This window comes from Lagenorhynchus albirostris, chromosome 19, assembly GCF_949774975.1.
Source record: "Lagenorhynchus albirostris chromosome 19, mLagAlb1.1, whole genome shotgun sequence".
NCBI classification, from domain to species: domain Eukaryota; kingdom Metazoa; phylum Chordata; class Mammalia; order Artiodactyla; family Delphinidae; genus Lagenorhynchus; species Lagenorhynchus albirostris.
Window position 1 is genome coordinate 46,656,960 of NC_083113.1, and position 22,356 is coordinate 46,679,315.

A 22,356-nucleotide genomic window follows, 5' to 3' on the forward strand; every position below is an offset into this window, starting at 1 on the left:
AATACTAGTAATTGGTACATTCAGATTATCTATTTTTTCCTGATTCAGTCTTGGAAGATTGTGTGTTTCTGGGAATTTATCCATTTCTTCTAGGTTGTCCAATTTGTTGGCATATGACCATTCATAATATTCTCTTATGATTGTTTGTATTTCTGCGATATCAGTTGTAATTTCTCCTCTTTCATTTCTTATTTTGTTTATTTGGGTTCTGTCTCTTTTTCTCTTAGTGAGCCTGGCTAAAGGCTTATCAGTTTTATTTATCTTGGTTTCACTGATCTTTTCTATTGGGTTTTTTTCTTTTTTTGGTCTCTATTTTATTTACTTCCTCTCTTATATTTATTATTTCCTTCCTTCTGCTGATTTTGGGCTTCGTTGTTTTTCTAATTCCTTTAGATAGCAGGTTATGTTGTTTACTTGAAATTTTTCTTGTTTCTTGAGGTGGGACTGTATCGCTGTAAATGTCCCTTTTAGAACTGCTTTTGCTGTGTCCCATAGATTTTGGAAAGTTGTGCTTTTATTGTCATTCATTTTGGTGTATTTTTGCTTTCCTTTTTGATTTCTTCTTTGATCCATTGATTTTTAATAGCATTTTGTTTAGTCTCCATGTGTTTATGTTTTACCCGTTTTTCTTCCTGTGATTGATTTCTAATTTCATACTGTTGCAGTTGGACAGGATGCTTGATATAATTTCTATCTCTTAAATTTGTTGAGACTTGTTTTGTGGCCTAGCATGTGATTTATTCTGGACAATGTTCCATGTGCACTTGAAAAGAATGTGTATTCTGCTGTTTTTGGGTGGAATGTCCTGTAGGTATCTATTAAGTCCAGCTGGTCTGATGTGTCAGTTAAGGTCACAGTTTCTTTATTGATTTTCTGTCTGGATGATTTGTTCATTGATATAAGTGAGGTGTTAAAGTCCCCTACTATTATCATATTATTGTAAATTCTTCCCTTTATGTCTGTTAATATTTGCTTTATATATTTATGTGCTTCTTTCACAGACCAAACTCCTGACCCCTCTGCCCCACTGCCTCAAAATGAAAGAAACCAGCATCTTCTGTGTTTACTATCTGCTAGGCACTGTACATTACCTTAAACTTAGCAAGCATAGAGTGCTGTGAGGGTAAAGACAGCAATAGGAGTTGAGAAAACCCGCAGCTAATTAGAGCTGCCATTCAAACCTGTTGGAGAGAAGACATGGGCAGAAGGACACATTAGAATAAAAAGTCACTTGTGAGACGTGCCATTGACCTGTACGTACCAGTTTTGCTTATGTCTGTACTTCCAAATTATTACAGTATATAACATAGAAAAGGGAGTCCATGGCTAAATAAGTTTGAGAAACACTGGGTTCAATATTGCTTGACAGGTTTATTTGCTGTTAGACTTATAAAAGTCTTTCATATGATAATGAGCATTATAAATCTCTTAAGAGGGAGCCTTCCCCTTGGAGATATCCTTTGGAACTAATATTTAGTGGGACTTGCTGTGTGAATCACAGGTAAAGACAGACAATCAGGACACTAGTTCAGAGGCTGAGGTGATTATCATAGGCTAAGAAGTTAGAGTAGGCTTTTTGAGAGCAGAGCCTTGAACTGGGTCTTGCAGGATGGAACTTTTGGAAAACAAAATTGGGGGTGTGCATGGCATGGTTCATTCAAGGTTCCATTAGTGGATCAGTTTGCTTGAAGTAAAGGGTTCATGTAGGGAAACAAGGTTGGAGATGTGGGTTGAGGCTGAATCTTCTCTCCTGTCAGAAGACTATCCAGGGCTCAATTGATCAAAGGGATCTTCATATATAATGAGTTAGCCCAGAAAGAGGTTAAATCAAGGTGAGCATATAGTCTTGGAAGGACAGGACATGCACCTATAAAAGTAGGTCATGCCCAAAGATGCTGAAAAGATCAGGAAGGCATGACAAGTCCAAGCAAGTAAGTTGCTGAGTGAGGCAGAGGCAGGGAGGAGCAGTCAGTCATGGCAATCTTAGACATGGCTGGTAAGGTCCAGAGTGTAGGCAGTCCAAGATTCTTCCTAGCTGGTACGGAGAATCCAGACTGATGACTGCTGTCCTTTTCTCATAGCCTTCTGGGAGTGGGTGACTCTGGGATGGCAAACATTGATGGTGAGAAGGAGGTGGGAGGCCTGCAGGTAAGGCTTGTATATTTCAAATTCAGAAGTAGGAAGACTGGGCTTACCTCAGATTTTCTTCTCCTCATGCACGAAACCCAAAGCTTCTTGCTGCAGATATATGTGTTAAAATGTGGCACTTAATATGATTCCTTTTGAATTCTAGATAGGAACTGAATTGGGCATTCTTATCACAAGGCATTTTTTCACTATTAGGAAGAAAAACATTTTGTAGAATAATGATATACAGAAATGATACCTTTTTAAATAAATGAGACTAATTTCATTTATATTATGTGAAAAAAATACCCAGGAAGGGGATAATATTTGCTTAGTACCTAAGTGATGTTTATGGCATCTGTAATAATTTTGTCTTTTCTGTACAGTATTCAGGTTTTCTTCTCATGATAGTATTCATTAGCTGATTCTTGATCATTTTTGCAAAATGAAAAATGAAGGCATGAATTTTTCCTAGTGTTATCCGTAGTGTTTTTCTGGTCAGAATAACAGAACTCAGTGTCAGTTATACTGATATATTTATTGATCTTTAATTTCCTTTTTTCCTACTTAAAGATCCTGATAGTTTTATAGAAATACAGTTCTTGTGAGTGTAACATAATCTTACCTTGTAAATTAGTTTTGAAGGTATTTGATGGGAAAATTCTGTAATTCCATTAGCTTCTTGACTCTAATGTGAACTATGGGTATTTTCCACTATTGAGATTTTGGTTTTATGATACAGGTAAATAAATTCTGTAGTATTTTTGGATGATAGAGTTGGGAAAGGGTTTATAGAAGAGATGAGATCTGAACTGAATGTTGGAGGAAGGGTAAGACTTAATTAAATAGAAAAGAAGAAGAAGGATGTTTCCAACTGGAGAAATTTTGAAAACAAAGAAAAGGGAAACTTTTAATAATAGGTTCATAGCATATTAAACAACAATGAAATGATGGATTTTTCTGGAGCAGGTGGTCATGGAGAATATAAGAAATGAGATTGAGAAGGAGAGTTGGCATATCTGGGCTGCCCTGGCAACCCGTTACACTATAGCCGACTATATATATATATATATATATATATATATATATATATATATATATATATATATATATATATATATAGCCGACTGTCTCCTACATTATGTTTTCTGTAAATACTGGATCTGAGGGGTGGTAGTGTGTGTTCCTTGCCAAGGGGAATTTTGTGCTCAAATAAGTTTGGGAAATACTGGTTCAAGAGAAGGTGACTCTCAAAGGGAAAAGTGCAAACAGTATTTCCCCAGCACGAGAGACCCCTTTTCCCACACAGTATCCGCCGGAGTCAGTGTTGTGTGGATCCTAGTTTGGTCACTGGTGCTGAGGGTATCTGAGACTCACTGTAAGGTTTGGATCAGGAACAGGATGTGTTCGGGGTGTTTTAGAAAGATTATCATAGCATCAGCTTGTGGATCAAATTGGAAGAGGATGGTTAGAGGGTGGGATGGGTAGTGCAGGTCAGGCAGGGGAAATTCACTAGTGCAGGGAGGGTCAGGGAAACTGAACATCTCTGCAGGCAAGTGGAGGGTAACGTGTGAGGGTGACACTGACCTGGAACAGCCTGGTGATGGTCGGAAAGCAAAGGAAATGGCAGATGTGAGAGATGCTCAAAGGAAAGACACTAGAGTGCTTTTTGACTGACTGGCCGTTGATGGTGAGACATGGTGAGGAATCATATGTCTTCTCAGATCTGAACTAGCGTGACTGGGAGAATTATGATGTCTTTGATAGGAACTAGCAAGTCAGGAGTCCTGGGTTTAACTCCTAGCTTTGCCAATGGCGAGTGTGACCTTAAACAAGCAGTTTGGTCTCCTTTGGCATCAGTTGCCTTTTACACAAAATAAGGATATTCGGGCATGTTGATCCTTTTTAGCTAGTAGGTTATGATTCTCCAGTTTGAGAACAGACTCAGAGATTGTCAACATCAAGGAGTACCTTATCTTTATCTGTATCCCAGGCCTAGCACAGTACCAATTAATGGGTGGCTGAAGGAAGGAAGGAAGGAACGAACAAATGGAAATCAATTAATGATGATGATTTTGTTTCTGAACATGTTGAATTTGAGATGACATTAGATGTGCAAATAATTTTGGGATTGCAGTACTTGTGGAATGGGAATCAGGACTGGAGGTGAGTATCCTTTAGAGGTCTTCATGGAAGGCGTGAAAAGCGGATGGAAATTTTAAGAGCAGAGCAAAGAAGGAAACTTGCAGTGGGCCTAGGACAGCCCCCAGGTGCTCATTTTTAGAGGTCCTGCAAAGAGAGGAGAGGCTGTGAATTCACAGAGAAGGATGGCCAAGAGGAGAACCAGACAGCTGAGAACTCGCCAGCCTATCCTACATGTCTTTCTACCCTATTATACCTTGCTCATCACCATTTTCTACTGAAGGATCTTCTGAATCTTGCTCACATAGAAGATCAGTTACACCAAATAGGCACTATTTAATTTCTGACAGTTGAGCTATGCATCATCGATTAGTTTTTTTTATTAGGATGTGATTCCTTTTGATTAGCTTCTTGATATGAGCTGAGTTCATAGTAGAAGCAGAGATGATTAAAACCAAGCAGTGCCACCTACTGATCTAACAGTCAATCTCTAATTGACGTCCTGTTCAAAAAATAAAAATAAAATTGAAGGTTGATGCAGGGGTTTAGAGACTACCTTGCTTTCTGATGGGCCCTTCAGCCTCTGTGTCCACCAGGAAGGATATTGTCTTCAACTGAGGTAAACTTAAAAAGTAAACAAAAACAAAAAAAACCCATGTTACCTTAGGGTCTGAAAGGAAGTAAGAAATGATATGCTTATATTCTCAGACCTATGTCTATATATCTTGTTCTTTAAATGCGTCAGCCAAAACAAAATTTAGTTTAGCCCTTATTGTGTTCTCTGTGTATTGAGTGTTTTATGGGAACGCTATTCCTAGTTTAGAGGCTCTTTCAATTTAAAGCAAGTAGATTCAAGATTAAGAGATCACTGTCCTTAAATTGTCAAAAAGTGGTGATGGGTTTGAATTTAAATCACATTTTATTTATGTGATCATGTGAGAAGTAGTTTGACTCAATGCTGTAAGAATGTCTGATCCAAAACTCTAGAACTTCAAGTTCTTACTCTGTTCTACCACCACTTGGCCACTGGTTAATTCCACTGTCTTCTCGTCATGCTCATTGCCTACCATTGCCATGGGGTCTGTTGGAAGAACCTTGAGGAGTTATGCTGGGGCATCTTTGGTACTGATGTGGTCACAGAGTGCAGAAGTGGGAGTTTGTCTTTTGAGAGACCCCAGACATGTTCATTGAAGATGAAGTGGGTGGGCAAAGACCCAGGGAGAAGGCATTCCTGGGTAGATACAAGAAAATGGGCTGGAAGGAATTTTTTTTACTTGGTAGTTTATTGATATTTTAATAGTAACCATAATTGTTGTTCTAGTCATTAAAGCATGTGCTGTATTACTACCATTTTTATCAAGTTCCTCATGTCCATTCTTTTGATAATGTCTTGAAATATTAATTAACCTAAAATTTCCCATTTATTCCTGACCTAGGGAAGGTAGTACATTCTACAGAATACTGATCATTTCTCAAGCCACTTGCATCCATATAGTTTTCTTCCCCCTTTGGAAAAGAATTGTGAAATTTAGTCTATTAGGCATGTTTTGTGCCTTCCAGAAAAACAAGTGGAATTGACTACCTTCAGAAGTACAATATTCTATTTTACTAGATGGACTTTGGCTGTACAGAATTTTGACAGTCTCATTCTGTTATTTCCTCTGCTTAGGTCTCTTGGGTACCCTGAGTGAGAGAGAGTCAGAGATAAAAAACACAATCGTGAGAGTTGAGAGGCAGAAGAATATTACAGGGCAAAAAGAGAGAATTAAGCTTTCGGTTTCCATGGGCATCTAGGAGTCCTCTGAGAAATCACAGCACAGTCGTGCTAGCCTTGTTTCTGAACTCTGGTACTTCTGGCTCAGGTCACACTTTTAAGATGCAGCAATTTTCTGAATGTTGAACACTTGATATTTTCTCAGAAATAAGGGTCTGAGAATTTAAAGATCTTTGGCCAAACTGGCCCTAAATGATTGGCTGACTGACATCAGTGAGCAGGGAAGACATTTCTGCTCCTTTATCCAGAATCCCTAGGGAAGCTTCAGCTTAATGTAACCAAGGCTTAAAAAGGGAGAGAAACTTGATAATTTCTTTATTACCATGTAAGTAACAGTAAACTATGCTTTGTCATCACCTAAGCCTGCGGAAAACATGTGGTTCAGCAATTCAGACTTTGAAAGCACAGCTCAAATTAATTTATTTTTCCCAAATCGGCATAGCATGTGAGCTCAGCAGAACCAGGTTGGGTGGGAGCCCAGACGGCTACCAAAGAGGAAAGATCTAGCTTTTTACTGCAACCCCCTTCCACTTCTTGTACCATTAGTCGTGAGTCACATTGCAGACATGTGGGCGCTGACTCCTTGGAAAAGGACACTGGAAAGGAGAAAGGAGGACAGGGATCTGCTGAGAGCAGACTGTCCTTGACAAGTCACGGCTCTTCTGTCTGTGTGGTTTTCCCATTCTTCACCCTCTCTTTATTATTGTTTGTCCTCTCAGATCTTTGTGCTCAGATTAGAGAACCATTGGAGGTAGAGGGAGGCCTAGGGAAGTCTTAGAAACAGCAAGGTTCCTTATGGCTTATTAAGTAAATTAAGACCCTTCGTTGTTGGAAGAAACGCATGTCTGCTGTCTCCAGAGAAAGGCATGAGCATCATGCACAACTACCTCAGCTCTGCAAAACTCCACTGGAATTTTCACCATACATGGGTTGGAGTATCTCACCCAAGATAGAACACACCTTTTGTGAAACTTTCTCTGACAGATGGCCAAATCTTAAACCCCTCTCTTAGAAACTTTTCTGGTCATTATGTTAAGAATCAAAACTTTACTAAATTCACAGTTTCTAGTCCTAGGAGATATACTGGACGAGAAAAATCTCCTTGCATGTCATGTGCCAATTCAATCTTTTCTCTCCATGATAATTAGGATAGTTTACCTTCAGTTTTTTAGCTTCTGTTTTTTCCCTGTATCTCTTTGAGACACTTCTCTTTGCCCCAAGTGACAATAGAGAGCCTCCCATTGATCTGAAAGGTGCTACAAGAGAATTGTGGGTAGTGACACAGATTATAGCTTCTAATCAGTGCTTTTATTTTTTTCTCTTATTGATTGATAGAAATTTGACTTTAAGAGAATGTTTTTATTTCCCAAGAGAAATTCTTTAAATTTTTCTTAAATATGATAAGATAGCTGAAGATATTTGATTATATAGTCAAGAGTATTTCCATTTTGGTGGAACATGATGGAACTCATTACACATTATAGCTGCTCTTGAAGTCATTATTCACTGAGCTTGTTCTGAGCTGGCTGTACCCTACCCCACCAAGATAGCTTGATAAAGATCCTCCAGTGTTGACTGTATCATCCACAAGAACTTCCTGTGAGTCACCTTCCAAGTTACCTGAATGTTTGAGTATGAAGAGTGTCCTAGTATGTTCACTAGACAGGAACACCAGGTCATGCTGGCTTCAATGAAGCCTGATTGTCGGTTATAGTGTTTTTAAATTTCTCCTGGAATTTTTTAAAAACAATATGAGAAAGGTGAGACCTGACATTTTGTTATAATTGCAGTAGGGTTCAGGAAGTTAAAGAAAAAAGTATTATAGAATCCCAGCTCTGCCACTTACTATTGATGTGGCCTTGGGTGAGATACTTAACTTCCCCTTGCCTTGGTTTTCTCATCTTTAAAATGGGGATAGTACTACTTCACAAGGTTGTAAAGATTGAACTAGATAATGTATATCAGCATTTTAACACAGTGCTGGGAACATGAGCTCTCAGTTAATGGCTGCAAATATTATAGTTTGGAGTTATATACAGTTCAGTCTTGTATTGTGTCTAATCTCTTGTCAGATTAGAAAGTATGATCGGAAAGTATAACTTTTGAGTGGGCAAACGTTTAGATTACTCTTCTAAGTGTAAGTTGGGAATTAAAATGCAGCTATTTTATATGATAAATTTAGGCCTTGAGTCATGTTGTAAACTACTTTCCAGATAAACCAAGTAAATTAAATGTGTACATAACCCTCTGTTCTTGCACTTTGGGTTTTGATTTTGCAAAATTTTCAGAAATAATTCTTCATTGGAAGGAAGGAAGGAGATGGGTAATAGGTGGGGGGGGGAAGAAAGGTGATTTTTAAAATATTTTATTTTTATTTAAAGATTTTCAATAGAGAATTTTTAAAGAGCCTCTTTAATCATTGCCCATATAATTTTAAAGGAGATCATTTTAATAGACACCTTTCTCATGATCGTATTAATGACCTGTCATGAACCAGTGGTGACATGTTCATAGACAGCTTTCAGAAAGTCTCAGAACTGTCCCTGTCGAGTCACTTGGTTATTCGTGTTCCAGAAATTCCATTTCCAGAAATATTTAATATTGGGGCAAAAGCTGCAAACATGGGAATTAACTTTAGACCTGAAAATTCAAAGTTGATTCCTTCTAGCAGGTCACTTGATTAATAAGTGAAAGGCAGTCATGGGTCTGAGGGAAAAACGAAACATTAAGACCAAGAAGGAAGGTAATTACAGTAAAAGTGAAGGCCATTTGGACAATTATTTTCAACAAACAAGATAATGGTCATTTAAAGATTATATTCTCCAGACTCATCTCTCATTTGGAGCAGGAAAATGGACAGTGATGGGAAAGGAGTCATATATGGAAGGAAAGCAGAACAGCAGGGGGTTCTGTACGATGAGGCTGGTTTCACAGGACTGGGAGGAAAGGATATTGATGTCAGAGCCAGTAGGGAACATTCTGAATGTTTTGGCTTTCAGAAAGAAACTTTAGAACTGAGCAATAAAGAAAGAAAAATTATTTTCAGAGACATAGATGACATGGAAGTTAACTTCAGAAGTGTGGGAAAAGTAATATGAAATGTATCAAAGATATATAAGTAGCAGTGGGGTCATGTTAGGCTGGTTGCCTGTTACTGGAGTTTGCTTTCTCTGATTTGGTAGCAAATGCTATAGTGAGTTTTTGCTGTAAAGAAATTGAAGTTCTTTAACTTTTATTTTCATCCCAACTGAAAAATAAAAGTGTCCTTCTGCATGTTCCTAGCTCACTTCAAATGACCTAATATTGAAAACATCCCTCTGTGGGAGGAAACTGAATGACCACACTTCTGTTTTTGTAGATATACTCAGCCCTCTTAATGCACATTACCTGAAACAAGCCCAGGAGAGGTTTTAGCATAGGATTTGTCCTTGAATTGTCTCCGGGGGCTCAGTAAAAGCCGTAAATTACTACATCGTAAGCACAACAAAACAGCTGCAGCCCAGGATAAGAAAGCACGGCACCCACAGTCCCATTCTCCCAGTCTGAAGAACCCCGTGGAGGAAGGGCTTCTCAGCTTCCAGGGGGCTCCATATCAGACAGTCCGCTCCTGGATCCACTGCTCCCTCCTCTTGGAGGTTCTGGTTGCTTCTCTGTAGCATGTCTGTCCCACCGTTTTCCAACCCACCAGTCTGATAATCAGACTTCTTTGATGATGGGATGTGCAAGAGTGCTTCTGGGATAGAACTTAAGTTTGTTGCCTTCTTGTATGCACATGGACCCTGAATTTTCTTGTATTTGAAAGTGGTCTGGCCCAGCTCAAACCGTAAGGCCCTTGAATTTTCACACATGGACCGAGCTTATCTGATTCCCAGCATATCCTTTTTGGGGCATATCTTACCACTGTGGTGAGACTTTTCTAGCAGAGGATTTGTAGGGATCCAAGATGGCCCTAGTGGTCAGTTTGGATAGGAACAGGTTAGCTGTGTCCATTCTACACTTCTAAACAAAGCAGAGCCTAAACCCAGCAGGGGAATACATTTGTCTCATGGGTTAGGAGTAAGGCCAGGTCTTTAGACATTCTGAGATGGACTGCCCACTGATACACCGGTGAATGGATGAGCCACTTTTTCTGCCTGGCCTCTCTGCTCATTCTGGCCACGAGTGTTCATAGCACTCCGTATCACTAAAAACCCCCACAAATCAAAATGGGCCAGGTAGTCGCTGTTTATCAGAATAAAACAGATACTCATTTCAAGGTTTGGAAAAGCGCCACGGTGAAATGCACAGATAAGCAAAAGTGCTTAGGACTTCCCTATGCCCTGAATGATCTCAAAAGTCCATGTCAGCTCTAAAATTGTATGACTTTTGTGGTTCCAGTTGAGGAGAAAATGGCAGAAGTAGACTGCAAAGATGAATAGGCATTTACCAATAACTACACAGTGTGCAAACTGAGTGATATGAATGATTCAATAAATACGTTGAACACTTACTATGAGCCACTTCTGGTTTAGGTGCTGGAGATAGAGCAGCACCCACCCTCATGGAGCCTTCATGCTAGTGGGCTGATGTGGAAGTGAGAGCTCCTGGGACCCACATGACACCCACAGCCCTCACTGCTACTTCTTTTTTTTTTTTTAAATATTTATTTATTTATTTGGCCGTGCCAGGTCTTAGCTGCGGCACACAGGATCTTTGTTGCCACGTGCGGGATCTTCGTTGCAGCATGTGGGATCTAGTTTCCTGACCAGGGATCGAACCCAGGCCCCCTGCATTGGGAGTGCAGAGTCTTAACCACTGGGCCACCAGGGAAGTCCCCCTCACTGCTGCTTCTTGGAGACTCTGTGCCCTTCATGCTTCTGAAGCAGGGCGACGTTGCCTGAGAAGCACACTCACCAGGCTGTTACCTTCGTAAGCAAACCCAAATTGGCTCTAGTTTTCTGTTTTCCCCATCTTGTTTGACGTCTGCATTTTAAACCACTTTGCTCTCTGCTTGATTCTTTACTCCAGCACTATGTTCAGTTCCAGCCAAACTGGAAATAGAACATGCATGTGGGATTGTCTGAAACTGGATCCTAATTATTTATCAAGTTGCCTTTCCTTAGTTTTCTGTTCAGTTGGCTTTCCTTAGTTTCTGTTCAGTCTATTCAGTCTATTCAGTTCATTTATACATTTTTAGATGTGCTTATCACTGATGTTCTTGGCCTTATTTACAGAAACCATAGGAAAAAAACACATTTTCCCCCTAATTTTTCTGATACTTTCGTCTTAGTCTTTCCAAGTGGCATAAGAATGACATCAGTCATAGCAAACAGTTATTTGCTGAGCTCTTACTGTGTACTGAATGTGGGTCAGAAAGCATTTGACCTACATGATCCCTCATCAGACCTTAGGAAACCCTTTGGGGCAGGTGCTATAGCATCTCCTTTTACAGCCCTGAAAAGTTACATGGTTATTACAAAAATATTTTTCAAAAGATATCTCAAGGGGATTCTGATATGTTGCATTACAATTTCAAAACTTGGTTTTCTTATTGTGACTTTTGAGTAGTTTGAGTTAAAACGAGAAATAATATCACACTGGATCAGAACCAGAGTTTGATCTGGCTGTTGTTCTGCCTCGGGCCATTGCTGTTTTCACAGAATAAGAGTATTTCCTTATGCTGTCACTCAAAAGTTAGGAATGATTTTTTCCATCAGGTGAGTTAGATACTTCTTTCCCTGTGGCCTTTCTGGACCTTATATAGATAAGGCGCAGCACTTACCACGTATATTTCAAGATATTTGTGTACATTTTTATCATCTCTCTGAGGTGTGAGCTCCATGCAATCTTAGACCATACCTTTCTTCTTCTCTGAAGCCCAATGCTGGACACACAGTGGCATAAAATGAATGTTAATTGAATCCACAAATTTTAAAAATGCCCTAAACACCCTAGTTTCCTTTAGTAACTAATTATATATTCATAAACTCACTGAAATGATCTTTGAAGCTTGTTTCCAGCTTGTACCACCTTTTAACAAATAGTAGAAATTTCCTATCTGTTGGGTAAATTTGTGCTTTCTTTTATTTGTTGTCAAAATATTTCCTTCAAATTTCCTGGAGTTACAACAACAGCATTTAAAAGCAGTGCATTCCCTCCATCGTATTGTTTTTTAATGATTCTTTCACGTTTTTAGGAAGGTGATGTCTGGCCCAATTCATCAGCTGAAATCACTGTGTACTTTAACCCTCGGGAAGCCAAACTCTACCAGCAGACTGTTTACTGTGACATTTCAGGTAAAGACTTCTTCCGTGTGGTAAACTCAGGTTACCAAGTACCTAGAGCATGAAGTGATAAAGTGTGTGTGTGTGTGTGTGTGTGTGTGTGTGTGTGTGTGAGAGAGAGAGAGAGAGAGAGAGAGAGAGAGAGAGAGAGAGAGGAGAGAGAATGTTCGGGCTATGTGCAGTGTATGATATCAATAGGGGAATGATGGAGTCAAGCTAGGCATGTCACACTTCTTTCTAGTACAGATCAAACTTTGAAGTACATTACAATTCTGGTGTGGTGGGTGGGGATGGGAAACCATGGGTCTGGGTTACCCTTTGATTTTTAGAGCAGTTAAGAATATTACTTGACACCAATTCTCACAGTGTTATATCACAATGTTATATTTTGTTCTTTTTATAGTATTTGGCTACTTAATATTTTCCTTTTTAAGTTTTTATCATAATAATGCATGCCAAGTGAGATGGGAAGGCAGCATGGCAGTGGCCAGAGCCACAAGGAGGGTGTACTAGTAGGGTGACAACCTGATGGCTTCAGGAGGTTGGATACATATAGAGGAGTTAAGCAAAAAAGTAAATATATTGAGGATAACAAGAGCCAGTATTTTTCACTCTCGAAGGGAGGAGATACAAATATGGGAAGGAGGAAGCCTAAGATGAGCCCTTTGGTATTGGAATGGAATTGGAGTTATCACTGTGAACTCAGGGCTGCTGATATGCATGGATATAGAAATAAATATAAATATATGTATATGTGTATGTACATACATATGCTTAATTCCTAGCTATGTTCATTGAGATGTCATGGAAGCTTTGAGACCCTAATAGCAATGAGCACAGCTAGCACCCAAAGGCTGGTTTCTAAATTCCACCCTCCACTCAAAAGGAACCTTGAAGAATTGATTGATTCTAGAACTGAGGCAGAGAAAGAGCAAGATGAGCCTGAAACATCCTTTTGTGCTGGAAAATAAGGAAATGCGTAAAGAAAGACAGATATGTCAGAATGACACAGAAGCCAGCAAAGAGACTCTCCCTGACCAAATTTGGAACAAGTCGAGAATCAAAATAAATACTGAGGGCTTCCCTGGTGGCGCAGTGGTTGGGAGTCCGCCTGCCGATGCAGGGTACACGGGTTCGTGCCCCGGTCTGGGAGGATCCCACATGCCGCAGAGCGGCTGGGCCTGTGGGCCATGGCCGCTGAGCCTGCGTGTCCAGAGCCTGTGCTCCGCAATGGGAGAGGCCACAACAGTGAGAGGCCCGCGTACAGCAAAAAAAAAAAAAAAAAAAAAAACTGACACTAATAGATTATAATCAATTGAATAAACAGGAATCTATGAATCTACTCAATAAAATTTGCCATTTGGCAATCATAGTAATAACCAATTCTGGTGAAAATCACCAATATTTTAAAAACTAATAGGTGAAAGGGAGGTGTGGAACAGGCTTTAACATAGTCTCAAAATATTCTCCCTCAAAATACTTACTAATCATAAAGAGGAGAAAATTAACTTTACACTAAACAGGCCTGGTAGATGTCATTTTAGTTAATACCAGCAAATAGAGCAAATCAATATTGTGTATCACCCGCTAGGATGCAAAGAAAACACAGCATGTCTTCAATGATATTAGGACCAAAATACCTAACTTGAGTCTAATAACAAGGAAGCATCAGACTAACCCAAATTGAAGGACAAAACGAGATGACTGGCTTGTAATCTTCAAAAAATATCAGAAAATTTAAGAAGAAAAGACTGAACAACTGCTCCAGATTGAAGGAGACCTGGGAGACATGATATCTGGGTGCAACATGTGAGCATGGATTGGATCCTTTGCTACAAAGGGGATTATTGGGCAAAGGATGTATAGAAGTTCTTTGCACTACTCTGGAGACTTTTCTGTATTTTAAAAATGTTTCAGAATTTTTAGAAAAGCTGATGCCAGTAAATAAGTAAAACATGCATATAGTAATATGAAGCTAAATAACAGTCTGTTTCTCCAGTACTGCTTCCAAGAAGTGCCTTCACGTGTTTCTTGTGGTGGTAATGTCCCTTGCTGATTCTATGCTTGTATGGCTATTTGTTGATTTATCCATTTTATATACTACTTTTGAGTCCTCATTATGAAAGATGAAGATTTAGTTCACCTCTGTCTCCTCTACCGCTTCCTGGGCTTATTGGTTTATAATTTACATGCAATGAAATTCACCCTTTTTTGGTATACAGTTCTGTGAACTTTGGCAAACCTAAACAGGGATGTAACCACCACCAAAAGCAAGTGTAGAATATCTCCATCACCCCTTAAAATTTCCTCATGCCCCTTTACAGGCAATTCTATCCCCCACCTTAGCCCCTGGCAACCCAATTATTTTTATTATATTTATTTTATTTTATGAGTTTTATTTATAGCCTTAAATAACTTTTATTTATATACTTAAAACTATATTTTTGGATCCATCAGCTCTACAGTATCTCTGGATGTATAAAGATATTGGAACCCCTAACCTGCCCACTGCAGTTAACCCTATTTCTCCCTCTTCTGTGAGTTATTCTGCTTTGTGTTGTCATGGTTGATAACCACATTCAAGTCTTCTATTTTGTCTACATAAATTTTATACACTGAAGGGTCAAATTGTATTCTGAGATTACATTTTATATTCTGTTGGTTGAGTGTTCTGACCCTTAGACACTCAAAGAATGTCCTTAAGGTCTGTATCTTGTAGATTCTCTTTCTTTACTGTCCACCACTTAACTATACCTTGTTTTAGCTTACTTCATAATTGACTTGACTCTTTTGTACAGCTTTTGGTATTTTTCCCCCCTGTGGTTTCTAATTCCTCATTTCTTTATTCCTATCTAATTTCAGAATTCATGTTCTTCTTCTCCTTGAAGACATTTCCTCAGAGCCCACCAGCTTTTTATTCTAATTTAGATCAGTTACCTCCTGCACAGTTTTTATCCAGGAATTTTTCTTTAATTTCCATGTGTGTTCCATTATATCTTTTGACTCTCACTTTGCTCAAGTAACTTCCTCAGAAAAAGTGTATCTAGGTGGGAAACTTTGACCCTTGCCTGCAGGAAAATGTCTTATTCTGCCTCCATACCAACTTGAGAGTTTAGCTGACTGTAGAATTCTAGGTTCAAAATAATTTCTCCTCAGAACTTCGAAGCCATAGTGCCAACTTTATTGTAAAAATCCAGAAGTTTGAAGGCCACCCAATTCTCCTTCCTTTATAGGTGGCCTTGTATTTCTCTCTCATCTTTTCTAGGGTTTTTGTTTTCGTTTTTTTCCTTTTTTTGTACTTGGGGTCTGAAATGTCATGAAGCTGTGTCCAAGAGTGAGTTTTCCTAGTTCGTTTTCTTCAGCTTTCTATGGGCCATTTGAGTCTGGTTACTCATGTGTCCCTTCCAGCTCTGGGAAGTTTTTTTTTTACATACTTTCCTCCTTTTTCTTTCTTTTTTTTTTCTTTTCATTTTATTCTTCCGGAAATCATAACATCCCAAAGTTAGACCTACAGGATTGATTATCTGTTGTCAAACAACAAGATTTTAATCCTCAAACATGAATAATAAATAATATTAAATGCCATTTAAAGCAATTAAATAAGGATGCCCAGAGAAATACTGACATTTATTAGTCAGAAAAATCCAGGGTAGCAGGTATGCATTCATAGGGTTACTTCCAATGTCTTCTGGTCTGTGGTTATCTGTTTGTATATAAGAATAAGAAAATGAGTTTAATTTTCAGGGTAGCTAGTGCTACTTACTTCTGCTGTTTAATGTGTAGGTCTCCCAGGAATATAACCGTGGTGATTTTAAACTTGGGGGGAGAGTAATAAGAGTACACAATCATTAGTATCCCCAAGTGCAAAAATTCCACTATTCTGCAATATCTTGTTTTCAGTCCATATCTATGGACTATTTTCAGTCCATATCTGTGCAGTTACTTTTCTCTTTGTGTAAAGGAGTTAGGCAGTCTACAGGGGGCTGCTTAACCCAAGACTCTGCCACCCTCCACCCACCCCAGGTATGTATCCCTTCCTGATGATATTTCCCTGGATGTAACCATCACCTTGACTTTTATGATAGTCATTTTCTTGTTTTCATATATAATTTTACCACCTATGTATTCATCCCTAAGCAAAATAGTGTAGTTTTACCTGTTTTAAAAATTTATATGTTGAAATCATACTCTATGTCTTAAGCTGTTAGCACTAGGAAGATAAAGCCATTCAATAAATACTCATTAAATGAATGAGCAAATAAATGAAAAAAATTAAGGAATGAGTGAATGAATCCTAGTTTGATCTGCTCTCTCCCTTGCCCATGGATGCTAGATTCTCAAGATGGCCCTAGAATGAATGAAGAATGGACTAGGAGTTTCTGGATTGACAGGTCTGTTTTCACACTTCAGACCAGCATCATGTAGCCCGGACTTCTTTTTTTTTTTTTAAATAAATTTATTTATTTTATTTATATTTATTTTTGACTATGTTGGGTCTTCGTTGCTGTGTGTGGGCTTTCTGTAGTTGAGGTGAGCGGGGGCTACTCTTCGTTGCTGTGCGCAGGCTTCTCATTGTGGTGGCTTCTCTTGTTGCAGAGCACGGGCTCTAGGTGCACGGGCTTCAGTAGTTGTGGTACATGGGCTCAGTAGTTGTGGCTCGCAGGCTCTAGAGCGCAGGCTCAGTAGTTGTGGTGCATGGGCTTAGTTGCTCCATGGCATGTGGGATTTTCCCGGACCAGGGCTCAAACCTGTGTCCCCTGCACTGGCAGGCAGATTCTTAACCACTGCGCCACCAGGGAAGCCCCTTCCCTGGACTTCTTAATGGATCTGGAGGAAATGTTGGTATATCAGTGTTCAGACATAGGCTGGAAATGGTTCAGTGGCCCCCACATCACAGGTGCTGGGACCTCCCTCCCAACAATGGCTTCCCTGTGATGTTGTGCTTGGCCATATTCCAGGGGGCTGCCTGCTCTCCAGGAGGTTCCCAAACATTACATAACTAATTGCATTTATCTATTGTTTCCTTTGCAATTCTGAATTCTGCCACAGAATTCACATCCTGGGTAAACTGAACGGTGTAATTTTCCATCTCCATGATATTCTTCTTTATTTTGTTAGTGGTTTATTAAAAGATAGGATTGCCAGGGAAGGGTTTTGTTTACATAGTAATTCCATATTGTCTTCCCTGTAAATTCTGTGTCTTTTCAAGGGCTGGTGCTGATTCCTTACTATTATCTTCAAAGGTTGGGAAAACCTCCTGGTTTTAGGCCACTAAGAAATACTTCTTAGGCAAATAGAAAAGCTCCTTCCCTCGTTTTGTTTTGCTTTGCTTTTGTTTTCCTATATGCTTTGAGCATATAAAAGCAAATACATATAGATATGCTTTTCCTCATACCATTTTACATAAATGACAGCATACTTTACACAGTAGTTATAACACTGCTTTTTAAATATTTCTTAGAGATTATTCCATAACGCTAAATAAAAAGGGGCCATTCTTTTTCATGGTTCTATAGGAATTCTTTGTGTTTACATACCACAATTTGACTTCTCACCTTTTGTCACTGAGAAATAGAACACAGATTCAGAAATGTACATAACGTGTGCTGTGGTAGGCAGAGTAATGGCCTCCCCAAGATGTCCATGTCCCCAGCATCTGTGGATATGTTACTGTGTATATGTTACATTGCATGGCAAAGGGGAATTAGGGCAGAAAATGGAATTTAGGTTACTAATGAGCTTACCTTAAGATAAGGACAATGTCCTGGGTGGCTCAATAATAATCACAAGGGTCCTTAAATGTTCAAGAGGGAGGCAGAAGGATCAGTCTCAGTGTCGGAATGATGCCCTATGAGAAAGACTCTACCAGCCATTTCTGGCTTTGAAGCTAGAGGGCCAAAGAATTCAAGCAGCCTCTAGGAAAGGAAAAGGCAAGAAAATGGATTTTCTCCTAGACCATCCAGAAAGGACCGCAGCCCTGCCAACACCTTGATTTTAGCCCAGTGAGACCCATTTTGGATTTGGACCTCTAGAACTTTTAAGATAGTAAGTTTGTATGTTAAGCCACTACGTTTGTGGTAATTTGTTCTAGCAGCAATGGGGAACTAATACACACACATGTATAGTATAACAAATAATTATAGACAGACATTATGTAATTGCCACCAAGATCAATAATAGAATAATTCCAGCCTCAATAAGCCCCCCTGTGTATTCCTTCCCAATCACACTCCCTTCACCCCAACCTCTCCCTGAGATAATCACCATTCTATCCTTCATGATTATTATTTCCTTGCTTTCATTTATAGCTTATACTCCCATGTGTGTATAACTAAACATTACAATTTAGTACTGCCTGCCTTTGGAATGTACATAATTGGAATCAATCTGCATGTCTCATCCACGTTGTTGCTTGTAGCTCTAGTTGCATTTCATTTTCATTGTTGTATAGTGTTCCATTGTGTGAATGTATGTTCAGAGACAGGAAGTAGCAGGGAAGGCCAGTGTCATTGGTTTTGGGGAGGCCGCTCAGGATGCATGAAATTTAACCCACATTTCCAACTACAACCTTTTCTTCTTTTGAAAGCTTTTATATCTAGTCACCATGAGTACAGAGATGCACAGAAAGGCATAGAATTGCCCTCAGAAAGGCATAGAATTGAGTGGGGGGAAACTGACACATAAATCAACAGTTACGTAATGCCATACAGTGAATGAATGATAATAGTTGTAAAGAATACAGGACACACAGCTTAGTCTTGAAATATATGTTAGTCAAGTGAAAAAAAGGAGGGGCTGGGCACAAGAAGCAGGGAAACACTTGTGAAAATACATAGAGAAACACTATGTAAAAATATACCATGAGCATGAAATGACAAATAACTGCAAGTTCCTGGGGTGTGAAATAGAGAGAGACAGAGAAACTTGGGAGGGGGCAGGCGGGGGCAGGAAATGAAGCTGGAGGCTGGTGTAGTAGGTGGGAACCAGTTCTTGGAGGGCTGCCCTTGTCTGCCCGACTAAGAACCTCAGACTTCACCCAGAGTGAGTAAGGAATCACTGAAGGGCTCTAAGCAGGGGAGTGATCTGCTCAGACATGAATATGGCAAATACAACATCATTAAAATCTTTTCAGTTAGTCTGAAACTGAATTTTTTTCTTCATTTAAAATTTTCATATTTCCTTAGAAGTAGTTAAACCTGTATGTTAGATATTTATAAAGACTTGCTGATAGTTTGATCTAGGTCTCAAAACTGATCTTTCATGTATCTTGACTTAACAATGGAATGTGTAAATACCTGATTTAATCATGAAGATTGCCTTTAAAAAAAAATAAAACTCAAAGGGAAACTACACATATTTGGTTTGGATCACCATATGGGAACTTCAAAGGAAGTAACACTTTCTGATTTCAATTGTGAAATATATTGCTAGATAACCTCGTTAATGGGTGCTTCAGAGTCAAATGCAGAAAAGCAGCATGTTGGAAATGACTCCAGACATACCCACTTCCTTTAAAGACCCAATTAATATGAACCTTATTGTCCATTTTCATTCTGTGCATCATAAGAGAAACATCTGAGTTTTTAGCACAATTTGAGGCTTTTGAGTTTAATCCTAATTAAACTAAAGAATGGAGATTTAGGAAAGGAAAAGCTAAATCACCCCAATCATTAAAAACATTTTTGGATTTTCAGAGTAATAAGTGAGTAATACTCTACATATTTATAAGCTGTCTTTCTCAAAACTCATCAGATTGCAACCTGATAATAATATAAAGTATGTTAGTCCTATGAATGAGAAATTATTTTCTGGATCAACTACTTTAGATTATATTTACTTTAAATTGCATTTTCAGTTATCAAATATTTCAAACATAAAGAAAAATACAGGGAATAATATACCAATGTCTTTTATACATACCCAAATTTAGGAAAACTTGAACAAATAGAAACGCCCATGTTTTTAGTCAGGAAAATCAACATTATAAATAGGTCAATTCTCCCTGTAAATGCAATGTGATCCCAATGGTAATATCAGTAAGGTTGTTTTTTTTAATTGGGTGGATTCTAAAATTCTTATGGAAGAAATAAATGAAAGTAGGGTTGCCTAGAAAATTCAACAAGAATACTGTGGGAGGACTAGCTCCACCATATATTAAAACATTAAAACCTCTAGTAAATACAGTTGTATGTATGGTTTATGAACATGAAGAGAAAGTAGCCATCAAATCAATATTTATTTTTCTTTTCAACCATCAGCAGCAGCAGCAGCAGCAGCATGTCCTAATCCCCTAAATCCTACCGTCCCCCAAATCCTTATTTCCCAGTGTCCTATGTGAGCAAAATAAAAACCCTAACTTGCTTAAGTCACTTTGTTCTGTTTATCTTTTGATGCATAACAAACCATCCTAAATTTAGTGGCTTCAAACAACGAGCAATCACTTATTTTGCACAGATCTGTGATTCAGGATTCAGCAAGGACAGCTCTCTTTGCTCCACATGAAGACAGCTGGACACGCTTGAAGGTAGAAGCTGATTTCATTTTATAGCTCATCCATCTATATATCTGGCATTTGATCCTGGCTGTTGGCAGGGACCTCAGCAGGTTCTGTTTGCTGGAACCTATCAGTGGCCTCTCCATGTGGCTGCTTGCTTCCTCATAGCGTGAACAATGGACTGAATTGTTGAGATGAGAAATCTACTGCAGTCTAATTTTAATTTCTTTAGGTTATCTGTCTTTCTGTCAGATTGATATTAAGAATTACTTTATGCTTTGATGTTCTACAGTTTCACTGAGATGGATTTGCCTTTATCCTACTTGATATGCTTCTTTAATTTAAGAACCTTTAATCAATTCTGGAAAATTCTCAGCAATTATCTCTTCAGTGTTATTTTCATCTCATTATCTCAATTTTTTCCTTCTGTAAATTCTTTTAGATATATGTCTTTCCCATGGAATTGCAGAGTCTTTTAACTTCTCCTAATATATTTTTGATTTCTTCATCTCTGTATGATACATTCTGGGTTTTTTTTCCAAGATCTTTCTTCTAGTTGACTAATTCTTCAGCTATTTCTACTCTGGTATATTTATCTATTCAGTTTTTATTTCATCAACTTGATTTTTCAGTTTTAGAAATTCTGTTTGGTTTTAATACTTTCATTTTTGTCTCCTTCAAATGGTTTCTCTTTCTTCATTTACCTCTTTAAAGATTTTGAGAATGCTATGTTAGAGTTTATTTAAGACTATTCTATTATCTCAAGCTCTTGGGGTACTAATTTGCATGTTTTCGGTAACCACTGATTTTCCTCATGTTGATTCTTCAGATGGCCTGAAATGTTTGTGTTGTTAGCTCATCTTTAGCATGTGCTATGGAATGAATGTTTGTGGCCCTGCCCCCTTGCCCCAAAATTCATATTTTGAAACATAATACTCAATGTGATGGTATTTGGAGGTGGGAACTTTGGAGGTGATTAGGTAGAGGGCAGAGTGTTCATGAATGTGGTTAGTGCCCTTTATAAAAGAGACCCCGGAAAGCTCCATTGCCCATTCTTCCATGTGAGTGAGAAGACAGCATCTGTGAAGCAGGAAGAGGGCTCTCACCAGACATTGGATCTGCCAGCACCTTGATCTTGGACTTCCCGGCCTCCAGAACTGTGAGAAATAAATGTTTGTTGTTTAAGCCACCCAGTCTGTGGTATTTTATTACAGCAACCCAAACAGACTAAGACAGTATGGGTACTGGATCATGGAGGTGTTCCTTCAGAACAATTTTTTATTTCTTCAAGACTTTACAACTTTTATTTTCACAGCTTCTGATTCTTTCACCTATAATATAATATAAATTTTGATCCCATACCTATACATGGGACTTGGATTTCTCATAGGGGCCTTTTCCCCCTATTCAGATTGCAAGGTAGAGGACAAGCTTCGTCACTGCTCCCTTAGACCAATAGGTAGAATTTTTCTAGTTTCCTTTTTAGAAAGAGGCATCCTTTCCAAGGTCCTAAATTTATGCAGGGATCGAAGTTCAGTTCCTCATTCCCAGATAGG

The 22,356-nt window shown here is 38.7% G+C and overlaps 1 protein-coding gene across 2 annotated transcripts in view; it reads left to right on the forward strand.

The window, feature by feature from the left end:
* Positions 1-22,356, forward strand: part of HYDIN (HYDIN axonemal central pair apparatus protein) — a 354,255-nt gene that overhangs the window by 71,119 nt on the left and 260,780 nt on the right. For both annotated transcript variants that reach the window (XM_060129934.1, XM_060129933.1), the window contains exon 9: positions 12,219-12,318. In XM_060129934.1, the coding sequence (XP_059985917.1) occupies positions 12,219-12,318 (100 nt within the window). The remainder of the gene's footprint in view (positions 1-12,218; positions 12,319-22,356) is intronic.